This window comes from Homarus americanus, unplaced genomic scaffold (genome assembly GCF_018991925.1).
Source record: "Homarus americanus isolate GMGI-L3 unplaced genomic scaffold, GMGI_Hamer_2.0 scaffold32929, whole genome shotgun sequence".
Taxonomy (NCBI): Eukaryota; Metazoa; Arthropoda; class Malacostraca; order Decapoda; family Nephropidae; genus Homarus; species Homarus americanus.
In genome coordinates this window covers 8,322,451-8,347,132 of record NW_024737097.1, presented here as the reverse complement: position 1 = coordinate 8,347,132, position 24,682 = coordinate 8,322,451, and the positions used below count along the sequence as shown (strand labels likewise).

Genomic DNA, 24,682 nt, shown 5'->3' with positions numbered 1-24,682 from the left:
CTGAGTGCATACTGAGTGAATGAAGGGTCACAAGCTGAGACCGGAAGTTCTAGTGGTTACATAAGAGACATTCATCTCCCCAGTATTGGGTGTGTGATTAAAATAGCCAAGTCTAGGTGTGTAATCAATGCTTCTCATGGTTGATTGCACACGTGGGACGTAGGAGTTCCTCTTCAAAAAATGGTGAAAGGCTGTAGCACCTTAAAGTACGGATGTATTCTGAACATATGGGTGAAGCATGTGACGGTGATGGTGGTAAAATGTGATTAGAATAGTCAAGTCCAGGTGTGATATCAACGCTCCTCATCGTCATTTGCAGACATGGAATGTAAAGAGTTCCTCTTCAAAAATTGGTGAAAGGCTGCAGCACCTTAAGTACGGGTGCATTCTGAACTGGCGTGAAGCATGTTACGGGTGTTGGTGGAGAAATGCACTCGTGACTCCTGAACCTAGAAAGAGTAATGAAAAGACAGTGGAGCACCCACCTGCCTGACCGGTCACGAGTGATTTTCTCGGTTTCTTGTAAATGCCTGCCACTTGTCCTGTGTAGTCAAGACAGTTAGGATTATAGTATTTTGTGGGTCATTCACGACAGGCTATGAGTGATTCTGACTAAATCAGGATTTCTATTCCTCAGGGATGCACTTAAGGCATTTTCATCAGTGCAAGTAATATTTTTCTAATGTTTTATGTGCCACTAAGTCATGTAGGATGTATGAAGTTGTTGTTCCAGATGAGTTCCTCGTTCTGGTGTCTGTAGTACTGCTGCATTATTTGTTCTTTTCAGATGCAATTAATATCTTTTAATAATTTTGTTGATACCATGTAAAACTTTTGTTTCCCATTGTAGTGTTGTAAGGCACGCTAAGAAGCACTCTAGTGCTTGTGTACAATTATTGTTTCCATCTGTAGTGTTGGAAGGAATAGAAGTGTTATCTTTTACCAGTGCGTCTCATTAACCCCAATCACGGTCACGGAAAATACTTTTATTAATTGTGTTTGTGCGGGTTCGGTATTCTCTGAGGGGCGCTTCCACTATAACTAAAAAACCCTAATATAATATAGAAAGACGAGCCCATTCAATTGTTTCTTACATGCGGTTTTGTTAACTTGCAGACTATGTCTTTGTTGAAGTACCTAAAGAAAACAGCTGAAGAAGCTTTGTGTGCAGGAGATACGTCTTTTGTGAAGGACAGCGAAAAAGCCGATGATAAAGACCTTCAAGCTGCAACTACACATGATACTGATGTTGACTGCGATGATGATTCGAGCAAGGAACCTACTCAGAAACGAAAATGAGAGGACCAATCCAACTATTCCACAAAATGCAAGATATGACGGTGGAATGAAGAGTATGTCAAGTATGGCTTCTTCCTTCCAAAAGACGAGAAAAAAACTACTCCCTCAGCTCTGTGCATGTTTTGCAATGTCCGATAAAGTAATCAATGCCTGGCTCCATCGAAATTACGCTCTTTTAAGAACACTCTTGAACATTTACTGACAACAAAATTCCTTCCAGTCTATGGTAAGTAAAGACAATAGAAGATCTCCATGTGGCATAGTAACATTAGAAGATGTAATTTCTCCAATTTCCCGCATTTGGAAAGCTTCCTCAAAGATATTGAGTGGGAAGAAAAGCAACCTGATTTGGAACACACACTGAAGGGCATCATTTCCGAACATCTGCAGTTGCTCTCTAGCAATTTTTAGGCAGTTGTGGAGAGTCAATCTGTTCATCACCAGCCACATCAAGCGAGCAGATGTTGGAGAGATCACAGAAGTGTTGATGGAGCTTCACTATGACTTCATCCACAAAGCATCCTTTGAAAAGTACTCCTACTATGGTGACTATTGGGTTGGATTAGTAAAGTTTCCAGAAAATAAATCAATTGCCATGAAAGCCCTTCAACCCCTAGTGATGATGACTACTATTTACCTAACTGAACAAGGATTTTCGACCTTGGTAAAACTGAAAACCATGAAACAAAATTCACTTCAAAATCTTGATTCGTTGATGAGGGGCGATTTGGAGAAGGAAATTGAGCCCCAATTTCAGAAGCTTGTAAAAGAAACGCAGGAACACCCCTAGCCATTGATTATCACATGTTCAACTCCTCCAATCAGATGACTCCTCTTATAATTTTTGTTTAGATATTTCCAGACAATTCTATTCATCTTAATTCCCTCTAAAATTGAAAGAATGAAAAATGGATGTCCATTAACTACTGACTATGCAAGATCCTTCCTAGGCAGAAGAATCTTGACTTTTTGGTAGCCATAATAAAATAAGACGTCCTCAGACTGAAGAGGTTAACAATGTGTACCAGTATGTTATTTTAGTAATTACATTGTTTTATTCGGGTGATAAAAATACACACAAAGGAAGCAATTAAGTCCAAAGACATTATTTTGTGATATATTTTAAGTGTTTTGAGCATGTTTAAAGTTAGTTTATAAAGTCTGGCTGGTGATAGGGCCTAAGTCATTAAGAATTCAAATTCAAAAAATTATTTTCTCTTTGCTCTAGTGATATAAAAAAAGAAGGAACTATTTTGCTATCAAACAGTCACCTTTCGACTGTATGGAGATCGAGATGTGTAGTTTTAACAGCGCTGTTCCATCAGACCGTTCTAGCAGATTAAGTCCAACTCATTATTGATATACGTCTTTCTTACGGCATGGTTTCAGATACCAGCGGTTTTGTCAACTAGATAATCGAATGTATATTTGAATCATATGAACGTTATCTCGCTAAATTTCATTACAAGCCAAGTCAGAGGGCAGGCGCTTAATCATCTTCCTCTCTTTTGTTGTTGTTTCATTTCCTCTCGCCTCTGCAGGATATATATATTGCTCTGTCAATAAACCGTATAAGTATCAATATCACTACCGTCAACAAACCGTATCGATAACAATATCAATATCACCAAGTCACTCGGTGATCCAGTCAGGCTGTCCGTAAAGATCACTATTTCTCCCGCAAGCTCGTACGAATGATTCTAACACCAACACCACGTCTTTCTGAAACATATCCGCACAGCCATGGCCACGGCGCGCCTAACCATAACGACACTAACACTCCCGCGCACCTGACCGAACAGGTTTGGCACTGGATCACTCTATTTTGACACAGGTCCGCGGGGCAGACAGCGCGCCTGAACGTAATGAACAATAAACTCCCGCTTAGACGTAGAAGCAGCAGACGTCACAGGGTCCCCCAAGTCAACTTCCGACGATGTTATGATCCCTTTCAGCAGCTCCAACGATGACTCTCACCCGTTGGCTTTGCAAAGCTCTGACTACGTTTTGACTTTAACTGCCGAATGGTTCAATAGTTAGATGACGTTACATCTAAAGAGCGAGAGAAACCCGCAACGTGGACTCGCTCAACGTTTATTGATGGATGTGGTCAAAACCAGAAAAAGTGAGACACTCGTTAACTACTGATTACATTCCATTACATGTATACGAGTTAGTAAATACACTATTCAGTATGGTTATCAAAATTGCCTTACACTATGCACGTATGTAGTTCACGACATTTCACCATAATACAAACAATCACTGTGTTCTTTCACTCGTGTGTGTGGGCTTATAGCTCCACTTAACTCCTAGTAGTGCTCCAAGTAATTCCTGGTAGCTAGTGTGTGTACACTCAAAGGGGCTGGACGATACTATCAGCAAGAGGCGTCCCGAGTCCTCATCTATGATCATAACAAAATGCTTGCTGTGCGTCCACGAGCATCTGGCGAGGCGCCACCGGCCACATTGCATGTGTCAGAGGTTGCGGCGTACAAGGACGGCGATAACAGCTACTTATCCATGAACAACTACGCTGGACTGGCCATGTTACTCGCATGGACGACAGTAGAATGCCAAATTAGCTACTTTACAGTCACTTAACGAATAGTAAATGTAACGCTAACGGGCAACTGAAAAGGTATAAGGATAGTCTTAAGACAAACCTGAAAAAGTGCCAAATCGACCCCCTCAACTGGGAAACGATTATTCCACACCATGACGCTTGGAGGATCACCACACAAGGTGTCGATATTTTGGAGTTAGCCCGACTGCAAAACGAGGCAGACAAGACCCAACGCCGGAAAGGCGCTGCCACCGCCCCTCACACACTCGATGTAGCCCTCCACATGTGCAACATCTGTGAACAATTCTGCCGGTCCGGAATCGGCCTCTTTAGCCACCTCAAAACTCACCAATGACGATGACATCCCTAATAACTCGTATCATTGTATCATAGACGGATGATCGTCATACTCGATTCTGAGTGACAACAAAGTAGTTGTAGTAGTGTGTGTGTGTGTGTGTACGCTATTCTGTAGCACTTTGTTGTTCCTCATGGTATATTGTATGTTGTTTTGTAATACTGCTGGACAGGAAAAGGCTGAATATTAAAGAAACAAGGTGACGTTTACCCCCAAGATTATTTTAAAACTTAACCATTAGGGTTAAGACCAAGACAAGAAAACCAAATAGAAAGTATGAAGTAAAAGTGGCAGGAGAGGCAAGGATAAACCCCAAGGGTTTCTTCCAAATTTAAATTTGTGGCATGATTCGACCACTACTGTCAAATTCCAGTGAGGAAGCACTCTCTCCTGATCCACATGCTGATTGGCCATCGGACCAGCCGAGCACAGAACACAGCTGGACCAATCACAGACCACCGCTCGGGTATATAAGGCGCCCAGCTACACAAGGACCTGCACTTCTCACATCGCTCTTGAACTAAGACCACCTCTCAACAAGACCTCCTGCTGGACCCGGAACTGTGAAGACCGCCCTCTCCCTTGTGCCATTGTTGGCCATCTTCCCGGACCGGACCACCCACGACTGTCATCGTCCACAACAACTCACGAGCGTTCTCGGTTTATCGAGCATTAGCTTGCCCTCCCCACTGGTGGTGTGAGTGACCCACACTCCAGCTGGAGAGCAGTTATAGCGCGATATTCCCGGCGTGGTTTGAGCTCTTTTCCTTCTACTACTATTTTTCCTTTTTCGCTCTGGCCTAGGGACCTGCACCCTCAAAAGTGTATTCGTCCTGCGGTCCCCCCTGTAACTGTTCACCTCCCTCCCAGGAGATTGTGAACACGAAAGGGGGTTGGAGCAAAACCCATCCCAGCCGAGTCTTTCCAGGAAAACCGTGATCGTGCGGGTCCACCTGGAAAGAGGGTAGCAATCCTTATCCTTCCCAAATAGGCACACTTAGCTCACGTCTATAAGTGAGCAGTCACATACACTAGGAAGTAGGCTTCCCCAACGGGGCTCCGGGAGAGAAGCTCAGGAACCACTCTACGACCACCAGCCAGTGGGGAGTGCTGAAATTCCTCTGCTATTTACTCAACCGGAATAGGTAGGATCTAAAAAAAAAAAAAAAAAACGGTTATGGAGCGCGTACGCCCTCCTAACCGCGACCCCCGCCTGAACCGCCAACCTGACGACCCGAACTACGACAGGCTCCGCACAGAGAAAGCGGACCAGTTACGCGCCTTCAATGAAGCCCTGAAAAGTAGGAACACTGCCACCACCTCCAACAACTCCACCACCACTGCTACCGCCACTGAGGACAACTGGACGAAGGTAGAAAACAAGAAACGCCGACGTGCTTTTTCGGGAAACGAATGCCGTCAAGCAGCCCAAAAGGCACCCATCACCACCACCAGCTCACCTCCAACGACACTGCCAAAATTCCGGATCACGAAAACGGACACAAAAACCACATATGCCGCCGTCACAGAGATGGAAAAGCTAAATCCACTGGCCAAGTTCTCAGTGCGGCCCAACCTAAAGGGGGAGATGATCGTTCACCCCAAAGACAAGGACTCCGCCACCACCCTCGACACTTACCTGCAAAACACCACCACCGTTGCATCAACCAAGCTAGACCCCGCCCAGAAACTGATGAAGTCGGTAGTCCTCCGGTACCCAAAGGAACTACCTCTCGAACCCCTGGAGAACCACCCGAAGATCTTAAAAGCCGAGAGATGCTCTCCCCTGTCCGACAAGACGGCCACCACGAAACAAGTGCTCATAACGCACTACGGCTCACCCCCCAGCACCATAGACCTCAAAACCTGGGGGATCTACGAAGCGAGGCCCTTCGTCCCAGAGCCCCTGCGGTGCTTCAGATGCAAGAAATACGGGCACCATCAGACAAGGTGCACGTACAAGGAAATCTGCGCAGTCTGCGCACAGAAGCACAGCACACACTCCTGCCTCACCAAGTTGAAAAATGGGGAAAATATTGCCCCCAAGTGTGCCAACTGCGGGGGCAAACACCACGCCTGGAATCCTGGATGCTCCGAGAGAACAAAGAGAGTCCAGGCAAACAGACCAGCAGCAAGACCGGCCCCCGCCGCCTACACACCAGCCCCACCAAGTACCTTCGTGTGGGGAACCCAAAGGCCAAAACAACAAAGACAACCTCCTCAGCCGGTCAACACCCAAAGTGCAGCCCAGTTTCCTGGCCTCACTACGGCCACACCTCAGCCACCCAAGCAGCAGACAACGACAACCACAAGAAAGACAAAAGAAGCACACACCAAGGCACCAGAAGGAATGATACACGTATCAGACCTAGCCAAGGTACTGACAACCTTCGCGGAGGGCCTAGCCGGACTACTGGGCCACAAGATCCAACCCACACAGCTCCAAACACTCATGGGGAGCGTCCTCGGGCAAGTCGCCACAGCTCCAGCCACCTCAGTGGAGGAAGCCACGCCGGTCCTCACACGAGTGACAGCCGAGGTACACTCTACACCGAAGAAGGCCACCAGAGAACCCAAGATACCGACAGCTCCCAGAAAGAAACTGGACGTTTCAACTCCCCTGAACCGAACCACGGCCCAGAAGGCAAAAACCACAGAACACGAAGATATGAACCTGATCCAGTTGGAATCGAACTTGGACATCTCCATCGAGGACCACCAGAAGTCCCCGATGAAACAGTGGTGGAAAACATCAGCACCCTGAACATCCTAACATGGAATGCTCAGGGCATCAAAAACAAGAAACACCTCCTACAAGAAGCAGCAGCCAAGGACGAGCTTGACATGATACTGCTACAAGAAACACTTCTACAAGAACACCACTGTTTCAAATTCAGTGGTTACAAGACATACAGGAGGCATTTCACGCAGGCGTCAACAAGAGGATGTATGATCTTGGTCAAGTCAAGCATACCCTCCGCCGATGTCACGCAGCAATTTCCATGTGGGGAAAACATCGAGACACAGGCCGTCAAAGTAAACCTGTTCACATCATCTACAAGAACCCAAGGGGCTCACTGGAGGTGACTCAATTATTTGCTTCGGCCGCTGACCACGCCACACTCATAGGAGGGGATTTCAACGCACATCATCCCTTCCTAAGCTCGGCAAGCCCCACAAATGAAGACGGCCTACACCTATACACCACCTTTCAAGATACACCCGAGATCTGCCTCCTGAACACCGGAGAGCCCACCCACACTAGGGGAGGAAGGCTAGATCTAACCTTCGTCTCCAGTGCACTACAGCCTTCGGCCTCCTGGCAGATACACCCCACGCTGACCAGCGACCACTTCGCCACCCTAACAACGCTGAAGGTGAACAAACTCCCCACTCCACCCCCGCCGAGATGGAGATACAATACCCAAAAGGCAGACTGGGGACTCTTTAAGAAACACCTGGCTAAGTGGCGCGAAAAATCACAGCCGGCCGGCGCAGCACCCGTGGATGAGACAACCCTCCACCACCAATTGGTCGAGGCGTTTCACCAAGCGGCAGAAGAGGCTATCCCAAAAACAAAACCCACATCAAGACAGTACAATGATTACTGGTACTACTGTCCCAGGGTGAAAGAACTCAACCACAGAGTGAACATGGCCCGAAGAAACTACAGGAGACATCCCACGGAAACAAACAGACATCTCCTGCAAGTCATAGTTAAGGATACCAGGGAGGAGAAGGAAGAAATAAAAAACGTAAGCTGGCTCAAGTGGTGCTCCGAACTGAACGAGCACACCTCCCTTGGCAAGATGTGGGCCCAGATCCGAAGGGCATCTGGGAAGGCAACACCACCACCACCAACCCATCCCAACCCAGAAGAGGAAGCCGAGAGACTTGCAAAACTGTTCTCTGACCGAGCAGCAACGAAAAACCTCCCGAGACAGGCGGAGGAGACACAACGGCGTCTGCGACAGGTCAGACTCCAGATGATCGAAGAGGCCTGCAACAGTGAAGATGACACTGACAGACATTTCAACCAGCAAGAACTCCAGAAGTCGCTAAAACGAAGCAAGGACACAGCACCAGGGGCCGACAGGATAACCTACTCCATGCTTTCTCATGCCGGTACAGCCGGACACGAGGCTCTGCTACAAGCCATCAATGCTTCGTGGACAGCACAAAGACTCCCACCGGAATGGAAGAAGGCAGATATACAGCCCATTCCGAAGCCCAGAGAACCAGACAAACCGAGGCCCATCTCCCTTCTCAGCTGCATAGCGAAGACGGGAGAAAGAATGGCTCTCAACCGACTCAATTGGAAAGTAGGCAGCCCACACCCTCACATCTTTGCTTACACCGAGAACACCGGCACAGGCAACAACATCGCCGAGATACTCAGCACAGTGGACTACAAACCAGCTCTGGTGGTCTTCCTCGACCTGGAAAAGGCCTTCGAACTAGCAAATCCACTGGCCATTACAACGACGCTCGCTGAAAAAGGCGTCAAAGGAAGGTTGCTGGGGTGGATCCAGAACTACCTCACACAGGGAGAAGCAAGAGTACGCTTCCAGGGAGCAACCTCAAGCTACAGGGTCCATGAAAACGGAACCCCACAAGGAGGCATCCTCAGTCCAATGTCCTGATGGAAAATCTAGTCAAACTTCCTTTCAGACAAACAGCCAAGCTCCTATGCTATGCAGACGACTTACAGCTTATAGTAAGAGGATCAAACAGACTAGCCAACACGCAACACGCACTCCAACTTATAGAAGAGGAGTGCAACGGACTTGGACTCAAGATAAATCCAGCCAAGTCGAAAGCGATGGCCATCTGCACAGACACACCAGACAAGATGCTCTCCATACAAAACACGCCGGTAGTCTGGACCAACACCCACCAGTGTCTTGGAATCTGGTTTGACCAGAAACTCACCTTCAAGCCGCAACTCGAGTATCTCAGGCACAGGACGAAGAGCAGACACAATATAATGAGGTCGCTCACCAGCAAATCCGCAGGAGCAAACCTTCATGTGCTCAAAGCCTACTACACGGCCGCCATCAGATCGCTGGTAGATTACAGTGCTCCAGCACTCATTGGACTGAGAGAAGACCAAATAGCTAAGCTAGAAGTCATCCAAAATAATGCTCTCAGGACCATGCTCGGAGCACCCATGTGGACCAGAATTTGCAATTTGCAAATGGAAACCGAACTACCACCTCTGGCAGTACGAGTCAAGCAGGTGACAGCCGGTCTCCTCGCCAAAATCTGTTATCAGATAAGCCCACAGTTGCCAAAATCCGAATCAGTGCCTCCCTCCACCTCGACCACAGAGTGCGAGGGGCCACCTGGTCGCACGAGGCAAGCGAGGTCATCCGACACCTGCAAGCAGAAACACTCGTCAAGAACAACCAAGACACACAAGACAATGGTTACGTTGTTCCTCCACCATGGAGTCCTCCAACAGCCACATTCAAAATCACCGACCTAGGCGATAGTAAAGCCAACCTCCAGAAGGAGGACCTGAAAAAAATAACTCTCCAAGCCATAGCCACCGAGACACCGGCTGATGCAGCATCATACTTCACAGACGGCTCGGTGGACCCAAAACATCATAGATCCGGAGCAGCCTTCTACACCCAAGGTCAGACCCTCCGATGGAGACTTTCCAATGACTGCTCCACCCTACAAACAGAGCTGGTAGCAATCTCAAAGGCCCTACAACACGCTGCAACACAACACAACAAGTCCATCATAATTCACACGGACTCGAGATCGGCCATGCAGGCACTGCAACACAGTCAACCAAGAGACAACGTCCACATCATTACCTCGATCCTCGCACAGCTACAGGAACTCCAAAGCCAAAACCGCCCAGTCGTCTTACACTGGATTCCCAGTCATGTAGGGATCGGAGGAAACGACGTGGCAGACGAAGCAGCCAAGGCAGCTACACGTTCTAGTAGCGTACACATCCAAGTTCCAGCAAGCGTGCAACAGATCAAGAATCACCTCAGAAAGACTAGCAAGCTCCACATCAAAAAGAGCTTCCTTCATGCATTCAACGCTGGTTCCCAATCAGCCAAATGGTACCTGGCGGCCACAAAAGGGGAACCACCTTTCGCTGACAAGAAAACTCCAAGACAAACCCAAGTCAGCCTTCATCGACTACGGGGTACAAGTGCTCCTGGCAGATGATCGGAAATGACGTCATGGAATGCACCTACTGTCAGGAGCCAGCAGCCAACCCACTTGAACACTATCTCCTCGATTGCGAGGTCACACAAAGCCTCCGAAACAGAACTCAAATCTCCCAAGAAACACACACAACACCAGCGGCCACTCTAACCCGAAAGGCCCATACAGACCACATTCACCACCTACTCCGGGTCATCACACGATACCCACCACCCAGATAGCTTAGAAAGCATCCTCTCCCAGCAAGTGCGGACCCCAGTTCGGGGGGCGCGCCACTCCGAAACTGACCACGTCCAAGAGTGGGGGTTGGTGGTAAGCGTCCACTGATCGGGGGGTCCGCTCACACTTGCAACCTGCAGTATCCCTCCAATCTGCAGGTGGGACCACCTCCACCTCCAATCCGGTCTGGCTGCTCCTGGAGCTCCAGCCGGAACCACCAAACGGGCCGCCTATAGGCAAAGGCCCGTGTCGGACTACGGTCCGACAATCTTAACAACAACAACAAACAAGGACCTGCATTCTCCCTATCGTAGCCACACTCTCCACGTCGCCAATTCAGATCCCTGCCAGGACGAGATACAGCTACAGCCGATCCAACTGGGAGGAATTCCAAAAGGAGTTAAGCAACCACCAAATAACCCAACTAAACAACAAACACACCTCCCAAATAGACAGCACACTGGAGACATGGTACGGAAACGTGATCCAAGCAATGGAACACCACATACCCACGACCACTCACCGCACATTACCACACCCCCAATACTCACATCAATCAAGAATTCTACAGACACAGTTCAGTAATTTATTCAAATTAATCCTAGAACAAGGATGGACGCCAGAATACAGAATACAATATTACACCATACACGAACAACTAAGAAACATGTCCAAAGAAGCATACGTGAATAACTGGGAGAAATTAATAGCAGACACAGAAGCAATTTACCACAACCCGAAAGAATTCTGGCGAAAAATTAAAAACCTAATGGGAATCTCCAGCAACGAGTCAAACTACATTTTAAATAGCAACCAAATCAAATTAACTGAACCCAAAGAACAAGAACCTGAATTCAGGAAATACTGGAGCAAAATTTTTCAAATAAGCCAAGAAGACAACCTGAACTTCTGTATGAATACCGAGCAACAAGTAACCAATCACATGACACACACAACCCACATCTGGCAACCAAGTCCCAGCATAGACATAAACGCTCTGGACGATCTTTCCACACTGATCCAACCAATCACCGCAGAGGATATTCAGAAAACAATTATCAGTTTCAAGAACAAGGTCCCGGGCATCAGTAAAATAAACAAACCCATACTCCAGCATCTACCAATCAACATGATACACCAACTCAGAAACATTTTTAATGCAGCACTTGCCTCTGGCTACTTCCCAAGGAAATTTAAAACAGCAAGCATCAGACCTATATCAAAACCAGGTAAATCCCCAATCCAAGTAGCAAATTACAGACCAATCTCTCTTCTAGAAATACCGGGAAAAATCCTAGAAAAAATAATTAACCACCGACTGAGAACACACCTCGAATTTGAGGAGAAATACAACCCCAGACAGCATGGATTTAGAAAACATAGAGGAACCCATACAGCCTTAGCCCTAATTTACGAAAACATAGCAAACGCGATGCACAACAAGGAGCAATGTAACATAGTATTAAGGGATGTAGCTAAAGCATTCGACAAGGTCTGGCACCTAGGACTCAAATACAAAATTACCACCCAAGAACTTCCCAACAACTTTACTTCCTTTCTTTGCAACTTCCTCGACAATAGAGAGGCCAAAATTATCATAGGTAACCACATAGGCCCAAGCTTCAAATTATACAGCGGAGTACCACAGGGAAGTAACCTCTCGCCCACACTCTACACAATATATACGGCGGACATGCCACCTCCGGTACACGGAGAATACGTAGCTTATGCTGATGACGTCACCCAAATCATCCGACATCCAGGCAAGGGCAAACAGATGATGGCACGGAAAACAACCCACGCCATCGAGCAAATCAACGAATATGAAAAAAAAATGGAAAATTCAAACCAATACACAGAAACTAATGATAATACACATTGCCAAAATAAACCCTGCACCAATCACAGTCAACAACGTACCTATACAATACTCGAACGAAGGCAAAATTTTGGGACTCACAATAACAAGAACAGGCATAGCAAAACACGTAAAACAACGCAAACAGACTGCCCAATCACAACTCACGAAACTACGACGATTCAGCAAAATGGACACCAAAATTCAACTACATCTATACAAAGCACTTATCCGCCCTCACCTAGAATATCCACCAATACCGTTCAACACGATCAGCAAATCCAGTCAACTTAAACTTCAAGCAGTACAAAAAGCTATCCGTAGAGCATCAAAACAACTCCCGCCATACACCACCAAAATACAAGAACTTCACGAATTATACAATATCGAACCACTGAACATACGTACACACAGCCAAGCACAGAGAATATGGACCAAACTTGAAGAGATGGAGGACCCATTATTCTCCAAGTTAAAAGAAGAAGGAACTACTAAAACACACAGCTGGTGGCCTAAGAGCTTCCATGCTGACATGGCAGAACAAGACCCACTTTACACATATATGTAAACAAATAACACCAACATCGGACAAACAAAAATTAACACCCCGAGGAGATAACAACCAGAATGGTCCGACTACGATATCCTCTGGAACTACCTGTAGAAGTCATCATAAAACATCCAAAAGTGACCAAGGCAGAGCGCTGTGTTATGAGTCAGGACAAAGCACAGACAAGGCAAGTGCTAGTGGACATCAAGGGGACAGTCCCAGAGGAGGTAGACCTAGGCAACTGGGGAACTTACAAGTTGCGTCCTTTTGTCCCAGAACCACTACGATGCTACACATGTCAGGAATTTGGACATCACCAATCCAGGTGCCACAAAAACGTGAGATGTGGCATCTGCAGCCAAAGCCACAAGACAGAAATGTGTATTCAAAAACACAAGGAAGGAACCGCCACGACAGCCAAGTGCCCAAATTGTAGAAAGAAACATCACGCTTGGAGCACATCATGCCCAGAGAGGAGAGAGCGAATGAAAGTTGCAAAGGCAAAAATTCAACCACAAAACACAACAGAAGCACCTCAGTGCACATTCATGTGGGGTCAACAGAGACAGAATACAGTCAACCCAGCACCCACTCCGCCCCAACTGTCAGAGGATTCCTTCCCTGCACTTCCTTCACCAGGCTACAGGACACAAATTGAAGACACCGGGACAAAATCAGTCCATGCAGGAAACCATGACAAACCAGTGGACTCCTCAACTGCAGCTCCAGAGCTGTGTAGCAGTAAAAGGACAGAACACTCCAGTATTGGTGGAGAACACCATATTGCCTGGGACACTGCAACCCCTTCAGGCGACCACCCAACTGAATACACCCCAGCCTGCCAATCTACAAGCGGCATTCACCGAAGAACAAATAAAACAGATGATCACCATTATGATAGGGACTTTCTCTACGATAATGCAGAAACAAGATACCAGCACCGAAAATATAATAAATGCAGTTATGACACAGCTCACAGAAAAGATGCAGGAAGACCAGACCCCCAAAACTCCACAACTACAAGTGGAACAGACCACGCCCTTGAGACATATCAGACAAGAGGAAGAACTTGCCATCCAAGAGATCACTCAAAACCGTGAAACCTCAAGCCCCTTGCAACAGATCACGAGGAATAGAACAACAAGCTCAGACCATCAGCTAACACATGATCACAGACAAGAGCGACAGCACCCTGAAGAGAGAAGAAAAACTCCCGAGATACCTCCCAAAACAAGCAGGATTCCACCTCCTGCTCCTCCCTCAGAGCAGGTGCCCAAGAAAGTCACCACTCCTAACGGACGAGGAGGAGAGCGACTCAACCATGAACGCCGAGAGCAACTACAGCACCAGCGACAAGGAGATAATGATAGAATAGCCCCACCTCCTTGTAATCTCAAGATAACACAGTGGAATGTACAAGGCCTGTCCAACAAACGGCATACTGTACAAGCAGCAGCCATAGCTAAAAATATTGATGTCTTCATTCTGCAAGAAACCCTGGTGTCCAAAGATAAACAATTCCACTTGCCTGGATACCAACAGTACTCTGTACCAAAGGCGCCCAACTCCTATGGCAGCATGATTCTCATCAGGGCGACCGTCCCCAGTTCAGAAGAACCAGTTCACTGTGGAGATGGAGTAGAGGCACAAGCTGTTCGGATACACCTGGCAAACGACAGTCTTGTAGTATATATCATCTATAAACCGCCTACCAAACGATTAGAAGTCGGTGAACTACTGACAAGCAACACAGGAACTTGTGCTCATTGTTGGGGACTTCAATGCCCACCATCCAACGTTCAATTTGACCACAAAAATGAATCAGGATGGTCGTCATCTAATGGAACTGCTGACAGATGTTCCAGAAATAACGCTCATTAATACTGGGGAACCAACACACATCCTGGGAGGAACATTGGACTTCACATTCATCTCCACTGAGCTCGTTCCAGTAGCTCAGTGGGAGATAGACGATGAACTGACCGGTGACCACTTTGTAACGACAACTACTTTGAGAATGGAACTACTCCCTCCTCCCCCACGTCCGCCACCCAGGTAGAATACCAAGAAAGCAAATTGGAAATTATATCAAGATGAACTCCAAAAATGGTTTTCGAACTATGAACCAGCAGAAGATATTGACCAACTAAACCAGGACCTTACTGATGCCATACAACACGCAGCTGAGAAAGCAACACCAAAAACAAACCCTACAAATAGACACCACAAAGACTACTGGTTCTACAATGACAAAGTCAGAAAACAGAATCACAGAATCAACACATTCAGAAGACATCTCTGACAATACCCTTCCCCTGAGGGAGTGCTTCTCCTCCACCCCCACTTCTAATTCCCATCAGCATCATCAACTAGTAGCCTTCTACATACACATAAGTGTGCTTTACTGCATTTTTTTTTACTTTTTATGTACTTTTCGGTGAGCTGGAACCAATTACCCAATATCCCATTGAAACAATGGATTCGGTTAACGAACGACCCTCTGGAACGAATTGTGTTCGCTAACCGAGGGACCACTGTATTAATATACATTTGTGAAATAGGTGGATGATTCTTTTTAAAATACTGTACTCTTGATCATCCAATTATTATAACATATCCTGCTTTTAAAAAAGGCTATAATCTGATCTTAACAAGATCATTGTATTCTTATCCTTATTATTACTGCAGTTAATATTAAACATTAAAAAATGCAGAAATAATTTGCACACCACCTTTATGAAGCTTCTCCGGTGAGGATCCATATATTTACGTAATATTTTTCCAAATAAGACCATTTAAATAGTGGATAGTTTTTTTGAACTGCTGGTTTAGTCCATGTCATTAACATATTGTATACATTTTTATTCCTGACATTAGGAAAGTGTTCATGTCTTGCTATCTTTCTTAGGGTATTTATTGCATTACTATAATCAGATGGAGACAAATAGGAAACATTATTTCAAGGTTTCATGTCTTGTAGATAACTGGCCCTTATACTTGTATAATATGGAGGTGAAGATTTTTGGTACAAAGTTAATTTCCTGCTTGACAAACAACTAACAGTTATGGTGATATTTTTCAATTTTTATCCCAATTCATCTGTACAGTGCTCATAACTGTCATAGCAAAATCATAATACCTAAAACTGTACTTTGGTATACAGGTATTCTACTGACTTCGACAGAACAGGCCATAAAGCTCTTTATTTACTCGCCTAACCCCACGTTTGTGACAAACTTTATACCTATACTGTTAGATTTAATATGAACAAAGGAGGGGGGGGAACAGATACTACACTCTATTTCTTCATTCTTATGGTTGTTACAGGCTTTATTAACCTATATTCACTGTAGGTAGTAGGCTGCTATCAAACAGGGAGGTACTACCACCTGGGAAGATATTGGAAGCATAATGTGTTGTCTAATGGTAGACCCTGCTGCCATATGGCATCACAAAAACTTTGACCAAGTCCCAGATTGCTTATCTGACTTTCTTCATTTACACATAATTGCAGGGTCTCATTTGTTTATCTTACTTTGACAACACAACATACATATATTATTTCTCAATATGGATATTTTCATTTTTTATTTCTTTATGGTTCTTTAGTATTATTACTATTATTATTATCAGTGTCATTAATTTAAGGGTTAATGTTTCCATCAAGGAACACTTATCACAGTTTACCTGTTCAAGCACCCTTGACATTTACTAAAGTTAACATCACTAGGTACTTACCTTTGTTAATGTTCACTACAATGGGCACTCAGTTAATATTCAGCAACACTGACCACTACTATTAACTTATTCATATAGTACTATACAGTGGGCGCTTACACATGCTGTCTGCCTCTTACTGTATACATCGTTTATATTTTCTCTTTCAATTGGTTTTCACATTCCACCAACTCCCAAGCTCAAAACACACGGATTGGTTGTTAGTGTAAAATTCACCACTTTCCAACATACATCAGTTATTCATTCAAAACTTATTTCCTTTGGCTTTCTTGGCTGTCTCACCCTGTTCAGTTTCTTCTTGGGTGGCTCCTTAACAAAACCTCTATTTTATAAGCATTTGTGAGATAAAGTGGGTGACAGTAGGTACTAGAATGAAATTATGAGTGGGGGATTGGGAAGTGAAGGAGATTGTGGGGAAATATATATGGAATACAACACAGTACCAAGAATGAACGATAAACGAGAGATTGTTAGATGTGTGCTGAAGGTTAATACAGTAGTGGGGAATACATGATTAAGTGGTGGTAGAACAACAGAGAAGGTAACTGTTAAGACCAGATGTTGGTAAACAGATTTGGCTGAAATGTAAGTTAACTAATATGGATGGATTAGTAAACGCGATATAGAATGTTCAATTGTCATTGGGAATAAATGAAATTAATATTGAATGGACGGTACAATGCTAAAGAGTTGCAAAGGAGTGTGAAGGTGCTTGTGATTAACAAGTTGAATGTATTTGCAATCTTCAAAGAACTAAATTATTAAGTGGTCACGTGAAAGTTAAGGTGAAATGGATATTCCTGAAGAGGAATGGGAGCAGTCCTAGAATATGCAGCCTTGAAGTAAGGGTTCAAGATACTGTATTAAAAATGAAAAAGAAAAATGAGATGCAAGGTTGGCAGTGCTACTTATGGAATAGTGCTAACTTTCTGCCTCATTTACATACAATTGCAGGGTCTCAATTGTTTCTCTTAACATTGACAACACAACATACATTTATTGTTTCTCACTCTTGATCTTTTCTTATTTTATTTTTTACGGTTATTTGTTATCATCACTGCAGTGTTATTATTATTATTATTATTATTATTATTATTATTATTATTACAGTGGTATTGTTATTAATATCATTATTATTACATTTTTGCCCCCCAGGCCCAAATGTGGGTCAGTGACCTGTGCCCGGGTGGGCTAATCCCCGTAAAACCAAACAAAAAAACACACTGGATATGTACTGGACACCACTGCATTTTTCATGTATTTGCCCAAGTTAGTTGAAAGAGAAAATGGGAGCACAACTGAGTTTGGGATCAGTTATATGATTGTATCCAAATACTCCAGACATAAAAAAATACGAAGACAATACAAGTGCAAAAGTAGATGAGGAGTTGGCCAAATATTAGAGGAAACTTGCAAGCAGAATACATAGAAAATTTTTAGAAACACTAACCATAAACATGCACATGGGTATACAGTCGACCCTCGTTAATTCGGACTAATAGGGGAAGAGGTCAGTTTTAGCCGATTGTCCGAATTAACCGATTCAGGGGTTAATATTGCATTATATTTCGAAGTCATTGTTTTCGTCACGATTTTATCCCACTTTCCACTGTAATACGTACGTAATTTCAGCAAAAATATTACATTTCCGTGAATGCATTATATCAAGCACAGTGTGAATAGAATACCATTGTAATATAACAGTATTTTAACCAAAAACTATTAAAAAAACGAATAACATCTCAAGAACATCGGAAGCTTAGGTAAAGTCTTTTGTTTCCGTCATGTATTTTATCCTATTTTACATTGAAATACATCACGTTTCAGCAAAACTACTATTTATTTCCAAGAATATATTCATTCAGGCGCAGTTTAGGTAAAATATACGTGTGATGTAACAGTTTTTTAACTGAAAACGATTCGAAAAACACGTACCCTCTAGCCCTGTTCAAGGAGAGGACTGGGAGAAGCTGTTTGGTGCTGCAGACGATGACAAGGAAAAAGATTTGGATGAATTTTAATGAAAATATTCAGAAATATGGTATCGTAGTATTTATGCAAATCAATTAGGATAGAATATTATTGTAATACAAGTTTTTTTAACTGAAAACCAATCGAAAAGCGATTACGGTAACATCTTTTGAACGAAAGAAAGCGAAAGTCATTGTTTTTGTCACGATTTGATCCCACTTTCCACTGTAAAACGTACGTCATTTCAGCAAAAATATTACATTTCCGTGAATGCATTATATCAAGCACAGTATGAATAGAATACCATTGTAATATAGCAGTATTTTAACCAAAAACTATTAAAAAAACCAGTAACTTCTCTAGAACATCGGAAGGTTAGGTAAAGTCTTTTGTTTTCGTCATGTATTTTATCCTATTTTACATTAAAATACATCACGTATCAGCAAAACTACTATTTATTTCCGAGAATATATTCATTCAGGCACAGTTAAGGTAAAATATACATGTGATGTAACAGTTTTTTAACTGAAAACAATTCGAAAAACACGTGTACCGTGTAGCTGATACTCAACAGTTGTGGTGCGTCATGTGTCGTTGTAAACAATGGGAGGTTGAAGTAGATTACCGGGCATATATTAAGTGTGAAATATCAAAAAGGTTTTTATTATGGTATTTTTTGTGTAGATCAATGAGAACTGTGATAACGTATGATAAGATAAGTTAGCCTGTGCTAAGAACTTCAACATAGACTACTGAAAAACACGTTGTAAGGTTCAGTTTGGGTTGGTGAGCTTCATTTGCTGAAGGAACTGCACAACTTTTCATTTCTAATTGGTACAAATTTTAAGTTTCCATTGTTTACTGGCAGTAAATGGTAAATATTTTTCGATGTCTGAAAGCTTAAAAGTTGCATCCTCCACACTAGTGGTGGAGATGTTGATTGACTCAAAAAAGACGCTGGTGTTTTATCCCAGCAGTGGGTGGACCAGCATTTTAGCTTAAGGTCCTGTGAGGAGGTAATATTCCCACAAATCTTAAAAAAAAAAAAAAAAAAAGTTTGTTCAGATTTTTGTCCTAATTATCCAAAATCCGGATTAAAGGGGTCCAAATTAACGAGGAAGGTCGACTGTACAGTAACAAAAGAAAGGCTGAGCCATGATACAAAAAAGTACTGTACTTGGTTGATTATATAAAAGCTGAACGACTTAAAATCATTGAGGGGCATGTTATTATGTTGATTGGATGACAGAATCAGACCTCTGTCATGTTTGCAAAACTTGAAATGGAAAAAAAAAAAGGGTGTGTGTGTGTGTGGAATGAGATCCAAGTTGTTAGGTAAGGCTGTCAAAGAAGAGGAATATAATGACAAGTTGCATCGATTACATTAAATGTTTGTCCTAGGTGATTATTTTTTCATCTTTCCTTTGGAACAAAGTAGCAGAGGCAGAGAGAGAGAGAGAGAGAGAGAGAGAGAGAGAGAGAGAGAGAGAGAGAGAGAGAGAGAGAGAGAGAGAGAGAGAGAGAGAGAGAGAGAGAGAGAGAGAGAGAGAGAGAGAGAGAGAGGGAGAGAGAGAGAGAGAGAGAGAGAGAGAGAGAGAGAGAGAGAGAGAGAGAGAGAGAGAGAGAGAGAGAGAGAGAGAGAGAGAGAGAGAGAGAGAGAGAGAGAGAGAGAGAGAGAGAGAGAGAGAGAGAGAGAGAGAGAGAGAGAGAGAGAGAGAGAGAGAGAGAGAGAGAGAGAGAGAGAGAGAGAGAGAGAGAGGAGAGAGAGAGAGAGAGAGAGAGAGAGAGAGAGAGAGAGAGAGAGAGAGAGAGAGAGAGAGAGAGAGAGGAGAGAGAGAGAGAGAGAGAGAGAGAGAGAGAGAGAGAGAGAGAGAGAGAGAGAGAGAGAGAGAGAGAGAGAGAGAGAGAGAGAGAGAGAGAGAGAGAGAGAGAGAGAGAGAGAGAGAGAGAGAGAGAGAGAGAGAGAGAGAGAGAGAGAGAGAGAGAGAGAGAGAGAGAGAGAGAGAGAGAGAGAGAGAGAGAGAGAGAGAGAGAGAGAGAGAGAGAGAGAGAGAGAGAGAGAGAGAGAGAGAGAGAGGTAGGAGAGAGAGAGAGAGAGAGAGAGAGAGAGAGAGAGAGAGAGAGAGAGAGAGAGAGAGAGAGAGAGAGAGAGAGAGAGAGAGAGAGAGAGAGAGAGAGAGAGAGAGAGAGAGAGAGAGAGAGAGAGAGAGAGAGAGAGAGAGAGAGAGAGAGAGAGAGAGAGAGAGAGAGAGAGAGAGAGAGAGAGAGAGAGAGAGAGAGAGAGAGAGAGAGAGAGAGAGAGAGAGAGAGAGAGAGAGAGAGAGAGAGAGAGAGAGAGAGAGAGAGAGAGAGAGAGAGAGAGAGGAGGGAGAGAGAGAGAGAGAGAGAGAGAGGGAGAGAGAGAGAGAGAGAGAGAGAGAGAGAGAGAGAGAGAGAGAGAGAGAGAGAGAGAGAGAGAGAGAGAGAGAGAGAGAGAGAGAGAGAGAGAGAGAGAGAGAGAGAGAGAGAGAGAGAGAGAGATAGAGTTTCAAATCTTTTTTTTTTCAAATATATAAGACACAAAATGCTCAATAGGCCTTACATGATATTTAAGACATCACTCCAAAATCTTCGTAAGGCAGGAATAGGTATGTTTCCTGTAGTAATAGATGGATAAATAAAACAAAATGAATCACACATCTTTATTATTCAATTTTAAAAGACCAATACAAAAGTGCTAGGGCAGTAAGGACACAGGGCTGGAGTTAGGAAGGTTTTTATTGGTCGTCTCAATGATACACCGGCCAGTTGCAGCAATTGAGCAAGTCTGTGAAACTCCAAAAATTCATTGTGGAAAAAACCTTCATGTCACGACGAATTGAAAAATTAAAAATGCTAGGGAGGATTTACCTGATGAAACCCACCGATAAAAATATAATTTCTAAGACGTGCTTTCCACCGAGAGGGAATACTAACCTACGCAATTAGACAACTTTCTCAAACATAAAGGAACACACTTTTGCTGACCTGGCCTACACAAGTGCACATGACCTACCCACCCAATTTCCCACCCATGTGCTTGGAATGAGCTGAACCTCTCACCACCACTGACAATCAGAATGTAGGTCATATCATTCATAATGCAGGTATCGGTAAGAATAATGCGGGTATCAATAATAATAATAAATGGGTTCGGTTCATAATGGAAACCATAAGGTAATAGTCAATGCCATATTGAGAAAACACACCAAGGGAGGAGCACCATTCCTTCAATATAATCAATGAAAAAAAAATAAATATGGATATAAAATAACACATCAATTGCAAATATAAAATATAAAATAGTAACTGATAAATGTGCCCCAGCCATCAGCAGGGGCCACAATGGCATAGCAATAAAACTACGGTATCAATATCATCCACGAGGATGTAAATGGACATAATAATAATATTCTAAAGTATCATTTACTACATTTACCTGTTTGTCGCGTGGTGATTGTGTTTCTTCTTCCTCCTTAACTCATTTCCCTGAATAGCCTGTAATGATATTGGCCATAACAAAACACATGACATTCACAAATATCCCGAAATGGCATTACGGTATAAATAATACGATTTCTTGTATATATAATATATATACACGTATATATATATATGTATAAAAAAAAGCAATGGCATATCACGGAAATGTTAACCTGTAAAAGGAGGTTAGGATATTGCATGAAAAATTTCAATTGCATTATTGATATAAAAACAATAAGGGATCATTTTTAATAGTGGGATTGTGTGGAGAATAATATGCAGAATAGGCACATGGTACGTGGCTTAAAAGAGTAAGAATGCACATTTCTGAGAGGTCAGCGAAGCCCACCCCAGCTACCCCCATCGAAACAATGAGATTTTTTCCCCTAGCACAGCAATAAACCTACAATTATCTTGTACAAGGTATATTTTTCACATTAGGCATAATTATAGAAAGAGTAAACTATGTGGCATATTTACAGGATTTAATAAAAAAAGAATAAAAAAAGAAAAGAAAAAAGAAAAAGAAAATAATTGCTTAGTTAACAAGAACCCTCTTACAGTTATAATAATTATGGTAGATATAGTGACACGAAAATCATTGTACATCTTGAAGTATGCAGCAGCTTCATACCATCCTTATGAATAGCATCTCATATCATCGGGGAACATCATGACATCACGAATAAGATATCGCAACATGATACATTTTGAGGCCAACAACCCACAACTGAAGTCTTCAAGGCAACAACAAATGGGTCTGAAAAAGACAAATCAACACATTGTTCTCTCAAGTTTGGAGTAAAGTCCCTGTAAGAAAAATACAGGTTAGCTTGAAACAACTTGAACTTGGCAGGCTACGGCTCACTTACCCTCCAGGGGACCTACCACGTTGGCCGAACCCCCTTGTTGCCGGAGACCCCACCGATGCTCCATCATGATCGCGACGTGTGGCACAGGCCAATTCCAGTACTTGGTATATTCCAATGATCTACAGCATCAGCAGCGGCAGCAACTCATAACCAAGGTTGGTGGTGGAGGGGGGGGTTGTGTTGGTTCAGAGGTTGGGTGTGGCCTTACCAGCCAGTCAGCTAGGTACTTCATAGTGCAGCAAGCTACTACTAGTAATATTGCCAATGTGTCACTAACAGTTAAATGAAACTGTTATTCTAACTTGAGATAAAAAGGAAGTCAGACCTGAGTTCTATTTACCAACACAGTCTCTGTAATTACTACTAATATCTAAAACATGAAAAAAAATATATATAAAGGAAAAGAAAATGAAATAAACAAACTGTGAATAAATAATAATAATAATAAATAATAATAAATAATAACAACAATAAACCCCTCAGTAATAAGACTCAGATCTGACAAAACCTGAAAAGGAAATTTTATTAGAGGCGAACTTACCTGTCATCTAGAAGAGAAGAAGTCGCTTCCCAACGTGCTACATCTATGTGGCCTAATATCCCTGATTGAACGTGGGGTTATACATTGGCGCCCCGGGACCCCCTCCAGGTGGACCTCCTGCACCTCCCTGAAAAGACAAAACCATTAACACACAAAATGTCAAACAATAAAACACTACATTTTAGGCTGTAAACTTCAAGCCACTCTCTCAAATTGGTGTACATTATACTGTACACCTACTGCATGATAGTATGACTTAATTTCTCAGGAATATCAAGAGCCTGTGTATACAGTTAATATGAAATGGTTAAAAATTTCAAAGAATTATTTTTTATCTACAACTTATTGATTTTTTCTTATTAAAAACAGCTGGAGGCAAGTCAGTTAAAGTTCACAGCCTTAATGTAAAACCTCTACTGGGCATTGCAATATTTTTGCTACAGTTCTGCAGTCTAGCCTTGACACACACCCCATGCAGACACCCAACCGATCAAAACCTAGAACAGCCAAATGGTTTAGCCACAGCCACCAGGACATTAGCAACACTAATAGCAGAAGCCAAGTAGTTCTAATGAACTAGATATGAGTGGCTTCTACAGTCCTGGTGATGTGTTTTACAAATGTGTGTGTGTGTAAATTATGCAAAAGCATATGTATATACCAAATATATATATATATATATATGCACACACATGAATCAACATCTTACACACATACATACATATATGGGTATAATACAATTAGAGGAAAATTTTGATGAGGCTCAATTCTCAAGTCTCCAGCAGTCTTGGCCCTATATGACCACTTCTGCAATCAGAAGTATATTATTCGAACACATGACCACTTCTGCAATTAGATGTTAAGTCATTAGAGCACTAACATTATGAAACACGCAGAGAATATGACAACCTGCAAAGAGGGCACTGGTGAGTGTGGAACAGTCATATTCTCATCAAATGTGCCCCATTACTAACCTTAGCAGCTTTTAATTGCTGCTCAATTTTATCCGCCTCA

The 24,682-nt window shown here is 43.3% G+C and overlaps 1 protein-coding gene across 12 annotated transcripts in view; it reads right to left on the bottom strand.

The window, feature by feature from the left end:
- Window positions 1-21,493: 21,493 nt before the first annotated feature.
- Window positions 21,494-24,682, bottom strand: part of LOC121873188 (far upstream element-binding protein 1-like) — a 115,178-nt gene continuing 111,989 nt past the window's right edge. For 10 of the 12 annotated variants that reach the window (XM_042376524.1, XM_042376528.1, XM_042376527.1 and 7 more), the window contains 3 exons: window positions 24,643-24,682; window positions 23,669-23,795; window positions 21,494-23,015 (listed from right to left, as the gene is read on the bottom strand). The exon at window positions 24,643-24,682 is cut by the window's right edge and continues 227 nt beyond it. In XM_042376524.1, the coding sequence (XP_042232458.1) occupies window positions 23,721-23,795; window positions 24,643-24,682 (115 nt within the window). In that variant the 3' untranslated portion in view covers window positions 21,494-23,015; window positions 23,669-23,720. The remainder of the gene's footprint in view (window positions 23,016-23,668; window positions 23,796-24,642) is intronic. The other 2 variants (XM_042376532.1, XM_042376536.1) reach the window with 1 other exon arrangement.